The sequence below is a fragment of the Uranotaenia lowii genome, chromosome 2, assembly GCF_029784155.1.
Source record: "Uranotaenia lowii strain MFRU-FL chromosome 2, ASM2978415v1, whole genome shotgun sequence".
In the NCBI taxonomy this organism is placed as follows: domain Eukaryota; kingdom Metazoa; phylum Arthropoda; class Insecta; order Diptera; family Culicidae; genus Uranotaenia; species Uranotaenia lowii.
Window position 1 is genome coordinate 13,973,310 of NC_073692.1, and position 17,751 is coordinate 13,991,060.

Here is a 17,751-nt window from a genome sequence, read left to right on the forward strand (position 1 = left end):
CCTTGATAATTAGGGATCCGCAGAACCCGAGGGCGTTGGTGCTCGAAATACGGAAGCAAGCTTCGCTTTCGGCTTTTTTCGTTTCATTTTCCAAATATTCCTGCTTTTCCTCCAATTTCAATTGACAGCAGCTTGCAGAAATGTAGCCTACTGTGGTGCTATCTGGTTTTGAGACTTTACAAAATCGTGAATTTTCTAGAATATAACATTTAAATATATGAAACCAAAAGAAAAAAAATCCAACAATTTGTAACCAACCGGCTACAACCTTAGTCTAGCATCCATAAGGCCTAACATGATTTGAACTGTGCCTTTATTCGGTCGAAAAGTTTTCGGCTGGATATCGCCTAACGCCCATTCGGTCAACATTCTCTCGACCTTTCGACCGAACAGCCTTCCCCTGATTCACCTTTTCCCCCATTTTATCTATTCGGCATTTAGTCCATCGGCCGAACGACTTTCCAGCGGATTACCCAGCCTCGAGATAAAATGAGGCCCTCAAAGTCAAAGGGGCATAAGTGCGAAAACTAATGTTTTTGAGTTGATGATGTCAATTAATTCTTCATATTGCAAACTATGGTTGATGTAATTTTTCCAAATTTCGAAAGAAAAATACAAATTTTCGAAAATTATATGGAAAATGATCAAACGCAACAACTTATTCATTTTAAATTATTTGTGCTCACGTAAAAACTGTTACTAGACGCATAACACACGACGCATTATAGGACCAGACACTTAACGTTCTTACGGATTAAGGATTTTAAAATTTTGTGTTGACCGGTTTCTTGTCGATGTTGTCCATCTACAGAACGAAGTCTGACTGATCAACTAAAGACAAATATTATTTTATTTACTACTCTGCATTCTTCGAAAGGGTGTCGTATCTTACAAACTTCGTTCTGGCGGCTCATCCTCGTTCATCAACGGCTTCTCGGAAAGGATTTCACTGATATCCGTTTTTTCGGGGCGTGTTGTCGATTCCATTGCGGTACACAATTCCGAACCGTACTGTCCTCTGGGGGCCGGACATTCGGCCGAGGGTCGATAGGCCGAAAGATGTAAGGCCGAAGTTCGCTAGGCCGAATAGGTTAAAAGGCCGACGAATGTTCGGCCGAATAGGACAATAGGCCGAATGGGACATTAGGCCGAAGGTTATTTAGCCGAATATTATTTGGCTGAATGGATGTTAGGCCAAATGGTCATTAGGCCGAATGGTCATCAGGCCGAATGGGTGATAGGCCGAATGGTCATTTGACCGAATGGTCACTAGGCCGAATGGTCATTAGGCCGTAAGGTCGTAAGGCCGAATCGTCGTAAGGCCGAATGTTCGTAAGGCTGAATGGATGCTAGGCCGAAAGATCGTTAGTTGTGGCTGTTAGGCCGAATGGTCGTAAAGCCAAATGGATGCTAGAAGCTCGTTATGCCGAATAGGCTAATAGGCCTGTCGTCCATTCGGCTTTACGATCATTCAGTCTAATAACCATTAGGCCTTGTGACCATTTGACCAAATGACTATTCGGCCTTATGTACATTCAGCCTAACAGCCATTCGGCCAAACGACCATTCAGCCTAACAGCCATACGGCCAAACGACCTTTGGGCCTAGCATGCAGACAAGTGTAAAAGATTTCTTATAGACCTAGCAACCATTCATGACGATCATTCAGCCTTATGGCCATTCGGCTCAACGACCATTCGGCCTTACGACCTTTCGGCCTAGCATCTATTCGCCCTTACGACCATTCTACCTAATGATCATTCGGCCTAACAACCTTTCGGCCTAGCAACCATTCGGCCTTACAAACATTCGGCCTTACTACCTTTCGGCCTAGTGACCATTCGGCCTAATGACCATTCGGCCTAATGACCATTCGGCCTAGTGACCATTCGGCCTAGTGACCATTCGGCCTAATAACCATTCGGCCTAATAACCATTCGGCCTACTAACCATTCGGCCTTATGACCTTTCAGCCTAGTGATCATTCGGCCGAACATCCTTTCGGCTTAACAGCATTCGGCTGGATAACCGTCGGCCAAATAACCCATTCGGCCTAGTGACCTGTTCGGCCAGACAGCCCATTCGGCCTAACGTCCATCGGCTGAATGACCTTCGGCCAAATGACTTTCGGCTTCATTACTTTGGGCCGAATGACCCAGCCTCCTTAGTTCTAGCACAGAGAGCGCTTCTATTTTCTTTATAGAACTCTGGAGGAGTTTTGATGCCAACGCAAGTTCTAGCACCTCTGAGATACCTCGCAGCCAGCCTTCAATAATTGTGTTGGCTTCAACCATGCCTCTATGGACGGATTGTAGGCGGGCAGCTTCGGAAACAGTTGCCCAGCGAAAAGATTTTGCCAATTGTACAAGTGGAGCAAAGGCTTGCCTTAACAAGTATCGTTCATGAGCCGGCGAAGAATTTATCAAATTGGCCCACAAAAGTCAAGAACTGAAGTGTCCTTCTAAATCAGGATACTTCTCGTGCAGCTCATTCACCAACGCGGAATCATCCCGAGTGGAATGCGCTCCTGACCGATCAGGGATTTCCGGAGAGACAAGTTTTCGGAGCACAGTCTGATACTGTGGATTTGTCTCGACGATTGATATTGATGAACTGATTGAGTATGGGTAAATGTACAAATTTATCACCTTTCCACGCCACTTTGCCAAAATCCAGTGATTCAATTCTCCGATCGAATACCCCTTCCTCTGAGCTTTATTCTGGACATCCGATGTCTTCTATATCGGGCTGCACCCTATCGCTTAAATATGGCACAGCATCTTTAAAAATCACTTCGTGGCGCAACCTGCCATATAGCTCCCAGTACCTCCTCCATCGTGTCTCCTCTTATAAGGATATATTGACAGTTCTTCACGAACACCACCTTAGCAGGAGGCCTCAGCCCTATCCTCAAACCATGGAAGAACAGAATCGATAGGTGAGAAGGGCGCACGATAAACGCGTTTTTCCGGTACTAAATAATACCGACAAATTCGTGCCAAGTGCATTGATTTTTAATAGCATTGTTATTGTAAAACCTTTTCATGAGTACGGAGAATGTCCATTTAAGGAAAACAAGTCATTCACATTCAGAGGACTCACGTTCTCTGTCGCGAACTCCATATCTTCAGGGAAAGAAGGCGGAATAAGATAATCATTTCCCTCATCGAATTCTAGGTGCTCTTCATTTCCGTGCAACCTACAACAAAATCAGTCGTAAGGAATAATGTAAGAAAAAAAGGTTATACTCACTACCTGAGGATCAGACCTGATAACAAACAAAACTGAAACGCAAGCAAACTGACACTTCTTGGTTTTGATTCAGTTTGTTTATCCAATGATTACATTGGATTTCAATGTCGCTAGTAGGCTATGGCCTACTTTTTTTTTTTTATTAGCGCTCATATTACGGTTTTTTTTCTAGATTCAAGATAAAACGACTATAATCGAAACAAAAAAAAAATATATTACTTCATTAATTTAAGATATATTCTGACGCACAGGGTGAAATGAAGTTTTTATTTTAAGCTGAATAAATACTTAGTTTATCTATATATATAAAATGAATGTTTGTCTGTCTGTCTGTTCCCTATAGACTCGAAAACTACTGAACCGATCATCATCAAAATTGGCATCTGAGGGTTTTTGGGGCCGGAGATGGTTTCTATACTAGTCAAAACCCCATCCGACTTAAGGGAGGGGGTCTCCCATACAAAATTTGTAGTTTTTTCGAAACAAATTAAAGTCATGACATCCATTTTCTCGAGTTTTTTTTTCTTTTGGGCGGTTTGTTTTTCGTCTCCATGGTTGAGGCGTCGCGAGAGAATAGTAACCATGGCATAGCATACTGATCAGTGGGAATATTTTGGCGCGTATTTCTCAACCAAGCATATTTTCAATGCAAGGGATGGCGATATGAAGCCTTGATGTGATTTTTTTTCTACTTGATTTCTAGCTCTTTTGTACAGCACATGGTTATGAGTGACGCCTAGATGTGACCTAGGTTGACATTTTGCTGATCGAATAAAACATATACATTTTATTTGCCAAAATCTGAAATCGAAAAGTCATGGCATCTATTTTTAGAGATTTTCTTTTCTTTGAGGAGTTTGTTTTTCGTCTCTATGGTCAAGCAAACGTCGTCGCAAGTGGTTATTACCCAAACCTTTTGTTCATTGATGGCTGGAAAAATTTAACAATCAGTCGACTGTTTCTCAACCAAGTACCTATATTTATTATACACGTGGGGGCGATATGCAGCCTAGATGTGTTTTTTTCTTGCTTAGTTGTGCACAGCACGGGGAAATAAATGACGCTGGATGTGACACGGATTGATATTTTATCAATCGAATCAAAACCAATTGAAAGATTTGCAAAAAATAGTTCGTGTTAATGTATAATTTAGTTCTGATGCTTATGAAATAATAGTATGACACTTTGCGGACAATTGAAAAAAAAAAAAAACAGAAAGTAAAAAATTAACATATAATTTTTTTACCCATTTTGCTTACAAGGTTATTTTTGAATCATACTGATCACAAAAATATGAATAAGATGTTTCCTACAGAGATAGATCGGAAACATTTGGTTGAATATGAACACGTTTTATGAAGCGCCATTTAAATTTAAAGAAGACAAAAAAATTCGATCCGACACATGAACTGATCAAGAGCCTTTTCTTTAAATTGGATAAGATAGGACTGACGTGTGCATAAGTGAAAAGTATCAGTGAAATAAATTGATTTTTATTGACCAAAAGTGAGGGAATTCATTTTCCCAAAGAATTTTTATTCAAGGAACACTAGAGCATGTTCAAACGTTCAACTTTTTTCTGTTACAAAAAAAAATATGTTTTCTTCAATAAATTGTTACATCGGCCTAAATACACAACTGAAACGAATTTAGAAATGAAAATGGAAACTTTTTATTTTAAAAAAATTTGAAAAAAACATCGTACTTTTTGCTTATATACCAATTTAAGTACGTACTTAACATGAAAAGTGTTTTTGTGTTACATGGCTGCATAAAAGAGACTTTTGATCCGCTTCTTTTCTGAAAAGTGAGACTTTAGAACTGATATTCAACTGGAAGCAAAGTTTTTATGAGAAATATTTAGTATACCCTTGAAGTGTTAAAAAAATATTCCCTCCTGTCAACTTACACGGTGGGGAAAGGGCAAACGTCAAACTTTTAAGAAATTCATCTTCGAAATGATTCAATATGTTAGAAAGACCAGAAGGGGTATTCTGAATGTTGAAACGGAAGCGGATATTGAAAATTTTCAAATGTCTTTGTAATGAAGGTCATTTGCTTTGAACAGCATTCGTTAAAAGTGGAGTAACAAACATAAATTTATACTGCAGGAATACTGCAGATATATCAATGAAACTTGATAAAACAAACAAACAAAAGTACGTATGAAATCCATTTTGAAGCCATTACTCTGACGCATCTGAAAATAAACTTTGCATTTACACTTACCCCAATATACGGGACAAATGTTAACTTAGAAATTGTTTTTGCCAACATTTTTGAATATTTGACTTTCAAAGAGAAAATAAAAAACGATGAGAATTTATTCAGTGATGCAACTGATTTTTTTTATTAAATATTTATATTTTTTGCTTTAATAAATTTACTATAAAAAAAGAAATTTGTACTGTATAAAATCGATAATTTTCATACCATGACAAGTGTTGTTTGGGAAAACTTCAAGTTGAAATGTCTCAGGTTCACGAGTTTTTCATACGGCGAAAATTTTTTAAACATAATTTTGGCGCTAAAAGGATAGATATTCAAAATGCTTCGAGGGCAAGGATGGTGAAAAAATCTGTTTAAAAATGGTTATTAAAAATCCTTTTCATCGTTTTTTTTTCAAATTTCTATAGCTTATTTTTTCAAATCCAAAAAATACATCATCTAAAACTAATCAGGAGCTGGAAGTGTTCATGATACAAAATATTAGGAATATAATCAAACAAACGTCCCGATTCACGATATTGATCGGTTTTCAAAATTCTATCTCCATAAAGTACAATGGGAATCATCTTTTTTCAATTAGAAATTTATGTAAACTCGAGCCGAGTAAATCAGCCTACCTTCTTCAAGTAGTGGAGGACAAAATTGGAAAAGATGGAGGAGCTCTCATCTAAGTTAATGGTAAAGAGCTTTTCAAAGAAGGGACCATATTTTATAAGAGAGTTTTTTTTGCGTACGGATATTTGGCATAACTCAAATAATGATGTGACAAATGTTTTTATGGAAGTTTGAAACTTCCCACTTTGGGAAAAAAAGATGGAAAATCCATAAATTTTGACATCATTTAAGTCATTACGAAGCTTTTAAAACAGAGTACAAATTTCAGATCTTGAAAAACAAATTTAGAGATCAAGTTTCAGTAAATAATATATACCATCTTTGAATTGCAATTCGGAACTCCAGCTGCAGCTCTCATTTCAAAGTTGTTGGATCTGAACAATGATGGTTATGTATGAATGTATGTTGGTAATCCACCATGGGTGCACGGATTCACCGCAGTTTCTGCCTAAGTATGTGCTCATGGATCTGAACTATGATGGTTATACTTAAAAAAATGCTTACAAAAATCTAAATTTGAATGAATTTTTACAAATTACATTTATTTTTGAAATGTGTAGCAAAGCACACCGGGTCAGCTAGTTAAAAAATAAAAAAAAGAAAAAGGCTTTTAAACTTTAAATAAATTGCAACCTCCAATATAACGGTTATGATTGAATGTTTAATAGCTTAAATTTGATACACTCCGAGAATTCTTGTCTTTAGAGTCCTAAAATTTCCCCCACTTCCTCTTCCAGATGACTCCAAGGCGATCGTCCGGATGGAGTACTACTTCGAGCGGGTCGGGGACCAGGAGCTGATGCGCTTCAAACCGATCGAGGTCAAGCTCAAGTTCGACAAGGCCTTCTTCCAGCTGACGAACCTCTTCAACGGCGATCCCACGCTGGAGCGGGTTGGCAACGAAGCCATCAACCAAAATCCACAGGTTCTGCTCGATGAGATCAAGCCAACCTTCGAGGAAAACCTCTCGCGCAAGTTCACCGAGTTGGCGAACAGTTTGGTCAGGGACGCTACGCCGAACGACATTTTCCCCGAGTAAAGTGCGCTGCCCGGTTTTTGGAATTTGAAATGTGTATTTAGCATAAGCGCCGTTCGTTTGTATGTGAGAGGAGGGGGTTTGAGAGATGTGGGTCTCCGGGCCGGCTTCGAGCGTGGACTGAGCTAGTTGGAATAGCAAAACTTCTAGTTTTTTTTAAATCTAGATCGTAAGTTGTGCGGATGTGCTTGTAGGCTAGGTGTAAGCTAAGTGGCATTAATAAAAATGTGTATACTTCTTAGTAGAACGAGTGATCAAGTTTTTGTGCCGAAATGATTCATCAGGTTCTGGTTACTGGGTCAACGCGCATGTTGTCTGGCCGGCCGTCGGATTTTAATGGATGGACAATCAAATTGACCTGAAATAGCGGAATAAACAGTACTTATTGCGGGTTTGATGACAACTTGTGAGTATTTCCGTGTTTAGCGGCTATTAAAAGCTAATCTTCCCGATAAGCGAACGAATAATCTGGTCAATCGAGCCTCCTAATTCAACCGCGGGAACTAAATTGTAAGATCTTGCGCAGCCTGCAGCGGTACACGAGAAAGCGTCTTATCAACATCGTTTGATCCCTGAGGTTATACTTACCCAAAACCATCACGATATTCAGAAATAACTTCTTAATTAACAGATGATTCTTCGAATGAGCCCGACTGTTAATGAATGGTTTCGTCCAGCCATGACTAATGCAAAGCCAACTCTCGTTAGAATGAGCAAATTAGTCGATGGAAAGTAGCAATTGATGACGTTTGTTTATTACGGGTCACCCAGGTAACAGTCACGGGTAACCATTGGTTGCGCTTTTTTTCCCTTCGCTGCTATCAATCAGCCGCCGGCCGACCGGGAGAGGAGCCTACTTTGCATAGCATTAGTTAGAAACGCGCACACAGGTCGAGATTGCTTCCAGAATAAGCAGAATGACTGACGGAAGGTCGTCGGATCAGGTTGAGACTGACGCGATCAAGTAGGCTCGTAACCCGGCTGCTCTCGGCAATATTGACGATTTTCTACCCAATCATACACCCAAAACACTGTCGAGTAGCTTTGAGTCCACTTCAATAATCATAGAAATAACCTCAAACAGGACGCCACCAATTCCGAGTGTATGGTCCAATGCGAGGCTCTAGAACCATTTGTCGAATCAACCATTCGGTGGGGCCGTGCTCAAGCGCACACCTCCTGACAATTAACGCTACATATTAGTTAGTAGTCCCCATCGTGAGATGTTGTTCTTAGACATTTCGCACTCGACCTGGGGGTTGTTTGATACTAATTGTCGACTTTCGCGGTATAAATGGCACCGGCGTAAGATGCGCGCGAATTAGTACTGGGACTTAAGACGGCGTGAACGGGACGAAACTGTTGTTGTACGTGCGAAACGATTTTAGATCCTGCGATCGGTAGTGATATCTGGAAAGTTTTCTCCCGCGGAAATAAAAGGACCGAACGATGAAGCTCGAGCCGGTGATAGCGTTCCTGGTGTTGTGTGTCGGATTCTCCAGTGCAAAGTTAGGTCAGTTGAAGAGGATTAGTTGAAGCACGAGCTTTCTTTTGATAAAGAGAAAACCAATTGTCATCAGTGAATAACTCGTAAATTGAGTAATTTATTACAGAAATTTTTGAAACTTAAACTAAAAATCAAAACTATGAAATCAGATTTCAGAAACAGAATTCTATGAAGAGATTAACCACCGTAATTTATATTTGTTACTTTGATTTATCGGCCTTAGCGGTGAAAAGTGATGTCCTTTTTTAGTAGGGACATCTAAAGATTATGAAATTTATATAGATGGATAGAAGGTTAGATTAAATGAAAGAAGGTGAAAATGAGCGGGTAGAATTTGTTTAGATCATTACCCGCTCATTTTGCCCATCTTTCATTTCATCTAACCATCCATCTATAAAAATTCCATAATCTTCAGATGTCTCTACTAAAAAAGGCATCACTTTTCACAGATAAGGCCGATAAATTAAAATTACAAACATAAATAACGGTAATTAATCTCTTGATAGAATCAGAATTCGGAATCAGAATTAAGAATTAGAATCAAAATTCAGAATTTAGAATTCAGTGTCAGAATTAAGAATCAGAATTCAGAATCAGTTTTCAGAATTGTGGGGTAGAGTTTAATTTCATTAGATTTATTTTAATTTTTTTCAATCGAACTTATCTTTGAGGGTAATTGAGAAACCAATTTCTCTTGGTGATGGTTGGCCCAGCAATTGAAAAAAATTGTTAAAATTTAAAAAATATCTTGTTATTCAGCTTTCAAGTTCAATAGGGTACCAATTTAGAAATTCAATGCACCTTGGATGATGTAAAAGGGGCTGGTGTGCTTCGACTCGCCTACTTTTCCAAATTAATTTCTAGCAAGCAAGCGTGGCCTAGTGATAGCGTAACCAACTCGCTTTACGAAGGACTTCATAAAAGGAGTCCTCGAAGTAACTGTAGAATAATTCTCATGAATAGCAAAGTTTCCGTATACTGTCAAGAAAATACATTTAACAAGCCCGAAATGCACCACAAAGATTCATAATCATATTAAAACTAATAATTCATGATTGAATACTAAGATTTATATTACACACACTTAGAATTTCATGATCGCTGGCGTGACTTAGTAGAACAAATTCCACATCGCCAATGATGGCTACTCCGTGATTGACTGAGGCCATCAATTTTCTTCAAAAGTCAAAAGAATGGTGTCTGGCTTTGATAGTACATTAACAATGCCCAAAACTGTTGCTCTCTCTTTAAACATCAATAACTGCGCCGGCCACGTCCTAGTAGTCAAATGATAGTTTTGGAAAGAGAGAAAGGAACAAAAGAATAATTTTGTGCTTTAAGACCGAGGTTACCTTGGAATCCTAGCAAATAAATTGGGTTTTTGTTCCGTAATCCGATAATTTATGTGTCGATTTTCTGATTGTAACTTGTAAATTATTATTTGCTGGGAATAAATTTAAAATTGACGAAAACTTAGCTGCTTGCTTCCATTTTTCCCTGAATATTCTTCCGGAAAATCAACCGTATTGAAAATAACAGGTTCCTTGTCTTAGACATCCAACTACAAGACTGCTCTTTCTTACAATCGCATTTTTTATTCCGTTTCATATCGAAAATGAAAATATAAATTTATAATTAGATACGAGATGGATATTTTCACGTCCTTCCAATCCAACGGCACTGTTAAGAAAAAGACATTATAGAAACTAAAATTTACTCTTATTTTCGAAATTCAATTGAAGGATTTATAAAACAAAATGTTCAATTCCTCATTGGAAGCTTAAAGTGACAAGTTTTGTAATGGATGATTTATTGAATGGTCAATAAAGAACTGATATAAATAAATTGAGAATTACCAGTTTTGTAGCAAATTTTGGAAACACGAAGTATTTACTAATTTAGTTAACTTTACGCATTATAACTTAGCTTTACGGCTGCTACATCGATTTATTTTTCAAACTTTCCATAGAACAAAGTTATGACCAGTTCAATAACGATGATTTAAAATGATAAAAATAAATAGATCAATTTTTATTTTCGAACGTAGGTTTTGTAGCTTAAAATTGAAAGCTCTGAATGTTTTGTCACTGTCTATCGGAATATTGCGTTTTAGAAATGACAAAATGTTTTTCTTATAAAAAATTCCAACAAATAGGCTTTCGATTATTCTTACAAGACACAAAACTTTAGGATTGAAAAACAAATACAAACTTATTGAAAACATTCGAATTTTTTTTAAACAAATTTGCTAAAACGTGCGTAAAACTAAAACGATTTTTATTTAAACAATTTAGAAGAACTTTTATTTCAATAAAAACATCTAACCATTTTAAAAACTTATTAAAAGAATTTAATTGGTTACTCAAAGAAACAGCATTTCAGCAGTTTTTAGAATTTTGGTAGATTATGGCATCCTCAACTTGTTTCAGTCATGATTCTGATCAGTTTTTTAAACTTATGCTTTGTCTAATCTAAATTTTAGGTGGCTGCATCTTCCTTCTTCAATTTCTGCTGTAAAGCTGCGGCTCTTTAGCTCTCTGCGCAAATATTGTTTATATATTTTTGAATAAAATATTTAAAAAATCAAACTAAATTGATCCGCTACAGGAAATAGCGGAAGAGACTAAATGGCAAAATAGGATTTTTCTAAGCCTAATTTTCCGATTTTTTGCTTTTCAGTCTTTTTGAAGTATCAGCATAGAGAGATCAAGAATTATTTTATCATTAACCTTGAATGCAAATAATAACTGTTGTTTTCAAAGAACAAAAAAAAATTCAAATTATTTATTCCAAAACGCGTAGGGGAGAGTGGGGATACTTGGTCCCCTTTTCTTATTTTCACCATATCTTTTTGGAAAAATTTAGCAACTCGCACCCTTTTACATTTTCTGACAGTGTGTAACTTCAAGTTTCTATGCTCCAAAAATAAGATCGATACTTGAACCTGTAGATGAACTACTAGCATTTTCGTGGGAGTAAAAAATTGCGATATTTTTTAAGTTAAGGGAGACTTGATCCTCTATTGCAGAAGACTTGATCCTTCATTCAGGAAGCCCTAATCATTGGAAAAAAATCAAACAAAACCTCAAGACAGAGTGTCAATTGACAATTTTGGTCATGTTTGTTCTCATTTCACAATTTATAACTGACAGTAGAAGAAAATTCTATAACTTTGACATTGCAAACTTGAAGGTGATATTTTATATAATTAAGAGAAAATTTATTATATTAACACTTTGCTCCAGACAATTGTTTGATAAATATTAGTTATTGTATGAATATTAGTAATCTCGTAATCAGCAATGATCACAATAAATTCAGATGACGAAAATACCGTTTTTGACTCTAGGGATCAATTGAACCCATAATCAACATTTTAGACAACTTTTTCTAAAAAAAGTTGAGAGCTTTCCATTGCTTTGAAAACATGGTATTATGAAGTTCATATTACGCTCGAACGATTGATATATTGAAACAAATGTTTTGGGTATATTTTTTCCATGTAAGGAACATTTTAAAGTGATGAAAAAAGATCTTGAAAACTCATTTCATAAATTTTTTCAAACAAAGTTCAATTACTCAAAAAATTGTTTTGTTAAAATTTTTTGAGCTTAAAGCATTGTTGTTTTGCTCCATTTGGCACATTTTTCTAGAATATATGATCTTTGTAGGACATTTCAGTTTCGGGTTATAGCTAAGGAATCAAGTATTCCCAGGGATCAAGTATCCTCACTCTCCCCTATATATTTTTTATATACGATCGAACACTAAAGTTTAGTTGTAGCAAAGTTCATCATTACAAAAAAGAAGTTCTTTTATAGCCTTTGTTTTTTTTTATCAAACAACGTTACCCTCATCAAATTTTAAACATTATGCACTCGCAAAAACTTGTTTGCTCTCTATGAAAAGTGTTAAGTTGAAATTTCCAAAATCGATTTTGAATTATTCAGCTATTTCGAAAAATATTTAAAACTTTGACGCGTAAAAACATAAAAATATTGGGAAAACCACCTCAAGCCTATAATATTTATTTGAATTCAAGCGATAATTTGAATGTATCTGGAAATAGATTAGCATTCCAGATTGCCCAGTTTCAACCGTACTTGCCCGGTTTTTCAAAGAAAAAAATTGGTAAATACCCGCTTTGATTCGGTTGCCTGGAGGAAAAAGGTCCGGTTTTCTCCCAAATTATCAACAATTTTTACGAAATTTCAATTTTTTTTGTGTTTTAGCAAAATAAATTCGCATAAATTTTTGAAATTTTGAGATAAGATTTGAACGCCGCTGATGTGCCTTGGTAAAAATAGTGTTTCGTGTGTTTATTTTTCAGCTTTTCTCTTGTTCTTAGATTTTGGCTGAATTTATCCGGATATTTCCTTGTTTGAAGTTTATAATTTAGAAAATGCTCGAATTTGCCCGGCCTGGATAAGTACTGAAAAAAAATATGGAAAGCAATATCAGTTAGTAAAATTCTCAGTACTTAGTGAAGTTTCTTTTCACCTGTTATCAATCTTTTCTTGGTTTCGTTTTGTTAAGTTTAACTATTAAACTTCAAACTAAAGTGTTGCTACTTAACCCTAATTTCAATATGATTGAAAGTTTGGTGGCTTTCAACTTTATTCGGGTGCATCCAAATAAATAAAAATCTTCGGGGACGCTCAATGAATTCTAGAAATCTTTAATTTTGCATCATTGCCAGACCTTATCAGATCTTGAGTGTAAATTTGACACTCCTCGCTTAGAACCGCTATATCTCTATTGTTTCTGAACCAATCTTTACAAAATTCATAGTTTTCAAAAACTCGTAATGTAACTAAAATATGTTACTCAAACATTATTCATCTACAATACTTCAGTTTTCAGTTATTCACAGTCTAAGAAAAAAAAATCCGAAAACTACGCTTTGGTAAAAAATACTGTGAGCTACGGAATGCTAAAAAAAATTCATTTAGTGTCCATGAAAGCTGAAGTTAGAAGCTATACCTTGCACATAAGGATATATTTTTTTTATAGAATTTTTTAAGTTAATGACCACAACAAATATAAATAATGGTGTAAAACCGCACTTTTCAGTCAATGAACCGTTAAAATGATTTAGCCACATCAGACAACTTTTGAAAAGATGATTGAAAAGTTGACGTAATTTAACACACTTTTGCATCTTAAGATTTTCAAAATACGAAACATAGAATTTTTTACGAATTTTCAAAGGTAGCAGTATTTCAAACTTTTTGTCAGTTTGCAATTTCTCAGAATTTTTTGCACTTATATTCAACTTTGCACTGGATTTGTAGTATATTCCCGCAAGAAAGGAAATTTACCGATTTACCGGAATGCCAATTCCAGTGATGTAATGACATTAGCGCTGCAATACTTTACAAAAATATGATAAATAAAAATGTGACATACTTTCTAAAGTACGACACAAAAGTTATTAAGGGTAGAAAAGAGGTATGTCAATCTCCTGAGCGTGCCGTGCACCAGCGTGAGTTTCTGAATATCTAGTAAAAAACAAGGTTAAAAGAGAAACCTCTTAAAGCGAGACTTAAAATTTCGTACTTTGGATTTTCTTTAAGCTAGATTCAAAGGGTGCTTGTGTAAGCATTAAAGGTTTTCCGGTTTTATCGGAGCTTGCAGAGTTTTCAAAGAAAAAGAATTGAAAAAGCCCGTCCGGTTACCCGCATATAGAGGGAACCCCTTATTCACAATATCAGCAAAATCCAAACCAAATCTTTAATTAAGTTCACATGATAAAAGATTTTTTCGTTCAATAACAATATTGTTTCATCGAAATACACAGGCAAACATGTTTTTGGAATTATAAAATGAGATTTAAAGCCGCTCATGAGCGGATGTATAAAAAATAATTTCTCATATGAGTTTATCTTTCACTATTTGTTTAGGTTTTTTTTTCAAATACCTGGTTTTTGGCCGGATTTACCTGATAAGGCTATGATCATTTAGTATCCGGGCACTTCATTTCGGTGATAGCTAGGTTACTAGAGCTCGGATATGCAAAATTTTAGCAGCGTTGTGTTGGTTATGAAAAGGACAATCTTGCCTATTTTTTCACATTTTTAAGTTTACGTGTGTTTGAGATATTTATGGTGCAAAAAGCCATGGTAAAAATAGTTTTGCACAAATTTGCTCCTTTTACGCATTTTGCGCCTCGGAAATTCATTATTTTTGACTTGAAAACTCATGAACTGTTTATTTTTTCTGATTTTTTTTTTTGATCTAGATAGTTGAGAAGTATAAGGAGCCACTCTAGGATGCTTACAAAATTCAAAACAAGCATCGGAGTGGAACCCTTGATCTCAACCATGGCCGTAGGAACGGGGGGGGTTTTGGGGGTTAAACCCCCCCCATGAGGGTCCAAAAATGCAAGTGAGGTATTCTCGTCTACACTTAAAATTTTAATCCATAATCAATTTATGATAATAGAGCAAAAAAAATACTCAAGAAAAACAATGTAGACTAAAATAAATGCCAAAACCTCAAAAACCCATCCCAAGCTCAAAATTTTGCTACAGTTTTTTAGCATTTTCTCACTTGTTCATAGACTAAGGTTGTCAAAATTTTTTCAGCACGTATCCGAGCCGAACAAATCCGGGCTGTTTCATGTAAAAACCAGGTAATATCCGGGTATTCGATTTCAAAATTTTCTACCTAAATCCAGGCAATATCGTTCCATTTTGATCAAAACTTAGGAATTGCTCATCAAAAATCATGAAAAAAAAAACTTGAAAAAACCTTTCCTGTTTTTTTTTTAAACTTGCTTCGAAAATTCGATCGGATTTCCCAAATTTTATATTAAATATCCGGGCGTATTTATATTATTTGTCGGACAATCTGGCAACCTTATCATAGAAATTCAGGTCTAAATATTCAATTTTAAATTAAACCCATTTTGAAGGTTTTGATTCTATAGTCCCATAACCGAAATTGTATTTCTACATATTTTTGTATTTCTGGTTCTGTATCAAGTTTAAGATTCTTGATTTTCAGTTCGAATAATCATAAGAAATTAGGAATGAAAAGCTGCTTTGAAATCCTGATTCGGTTTTGCATTTCATATCAAATTTAAATCATGTTTTTCGAAAACCATTTGCATTTTCAATGTTTTGATAATAATTTTTCGAATATGAAAAAAAGAAAAATTTTGTTCTACATTTAAAATCGAAGTTCTCAAACTTTATTCTAAAACAAAATTTAAACATTAAAAACTTCTGAGTGGCGATCCAAAATTGAAAACTCAGATTCAGATTCATCATTTGAAATTTACATTTAAATTATGATTCACACTACAGATAAAAACTAAATAATTGAAAAAATGAATTAAGATTAAACCAGCGATATATGTAGAATTTAAATAAAAGATTCATGAATAATGGCTCTTAAATTTGGCTCATAAATTTCTGATTTGGAATTAAGATTCGGAAATCGTATGTTTTGTACATTTCAGAAATGGTATAGAAATTCGGAAACAGTACAATTTTTGAATTCAGGTTCAGTATTCAGATTTAAAATTCAGGAAACAGTGAACGAGTTTTTCAATCAACATAAATTTGTAAAGGAATTCAAGAGAACATGAACATAAAAATTTGCTTGTAAATTTCCAGATTAAATTTTTTTTAATCAGAAGAAGTTTGTACACACAATTCAGCTGAAAATCACAGATACAAAGTAGAATTTGAGTGAATTTTCTATGTTTTGTTTTATGCAAAATATCCCAAACTATATTTAAAAAAATTACCTATAGAATCTTCATAATGGAATTGATTCCTTATGAAAAATATTTCCTGTTAAAAAAACAAGTATCCGATCTTCACCTAAAAAAATTGCACAAAACTCTATATTATCTCGGTGTTTTGATTAACATTTTTGATATTGAAGTTTTTAAAGATGAATTTCAAACTGAAATCATAAATTTAGTTCAAGTTTGCATCGAGTCAATTTGATCCGAAAATTTTCTATCACTTACTGTTTTTTTTTTTTTTTTTGAAAATATTTATTTAGTTTCTTCAAAGGTTAAATTCTTGGAAATTGCAAAAGAGTTTGGAAGCTTGGGCTTGTATGATTTGAGCAGAGAATACTTTTTTTTTTTAATAAATGGAAGGCTAGCTTAAAAAGAACTTATTTTATGCTTCGACATACCAGACTCTTAAATAAATTCCTAAATTTTAACTTTCGATGGAAGCAAATTCCATATTTTGTTTCTAAAGTTTCATAAAAAAAAATTAGCTCACTTTTTAGGATAAGGACCGTTTTTTCTAAAGTAACGTTTTAATACAAAAACTATAAATGAAAAATTAAAAATAAATAATCATATACCTAAATAGTAACAAAAATATTTTTTTTCTTACGTTGTTGGGCAAAACATCATAGGTAAAAATCAGTCACCGAAACCCCCCCCATGAGTCGGCTCTTCCTACGGCCCTGATCTCAACTATAGTAACAAGTCTATGGTTATTGGGGACAACTGAATGCAGATCTCTTAACTATGCAGTAAATCCGTTTCCGACAGACAAAAAGTGTTGCCGGTCAAGTGGACACCCAGGAATTAACTAAAAATAAGCAGTTCCATGGATCGCAATCTGTGCAACCGGGTTTTACGCAATGTGACAGATGTGTTCGGATGGACTAAGAAATTTATGTTAAACCCGAATTTAAGTGGTCAAATTCTTCGAGATGCCTACTCATGAAAAGGTTCCAACCGGATTCCAATTGGTTTTTACAGATGAATTTGTGTAAAATATCATGATTTTGAAAAGGTTTAGCTTCTGTGGTAAAAATAATAGATCAATACATGGCTGAAAAAAGTGTGCAAAGACAAAAATTATATTTCATCATAAAGTTAGAGTATTTCTTGTCATCAACAATAAATTATTTTTTTAATATTTTTACATTAAATATCATAATAACACCTTCATTTCCTCCATAGAAAGTTTTTCGATCAAATGAAAAGTTTTTGAAATACAGACGTTTGAAACTGCCCGGATACTAAATGATCATAGCCTTAATTGTCCACCATTTGAGTTGGAAATTTTAATATCTAATCACCGGATTTTAACAGGCTTTTGGATAAAAATTCCAGTACTGGCCTGGTCCG

At 35.2% G+C, this 17,751-nt stretch overlaps 1 protein-coding gene across 1 annotated transcript in view; it reads left to right on the forward strand.

Annotated features, from left to right (window-relative positions):
• Positions 1–17,751, forward strand: part of LOC129741078 (uncharacterized) — a 45,083-nt gene that overhangs the window by 26,179 nt on the left and 1,153 nt on the right. Inside the window, exons 4-5 of the mRNA XM_055732777.1 lie at positions 6,834–7,131; positions 17,716–17,735. Of these exons, the coding sequence (XP_055588752.1) occupies positions 6,834–7,131; positions 17,716–17,735 (318 nt within the window). The remainder of the gene's footprint in view (positions 1–6,833; positions 7,132–17,715; positions 17,736–17,751) is intronic.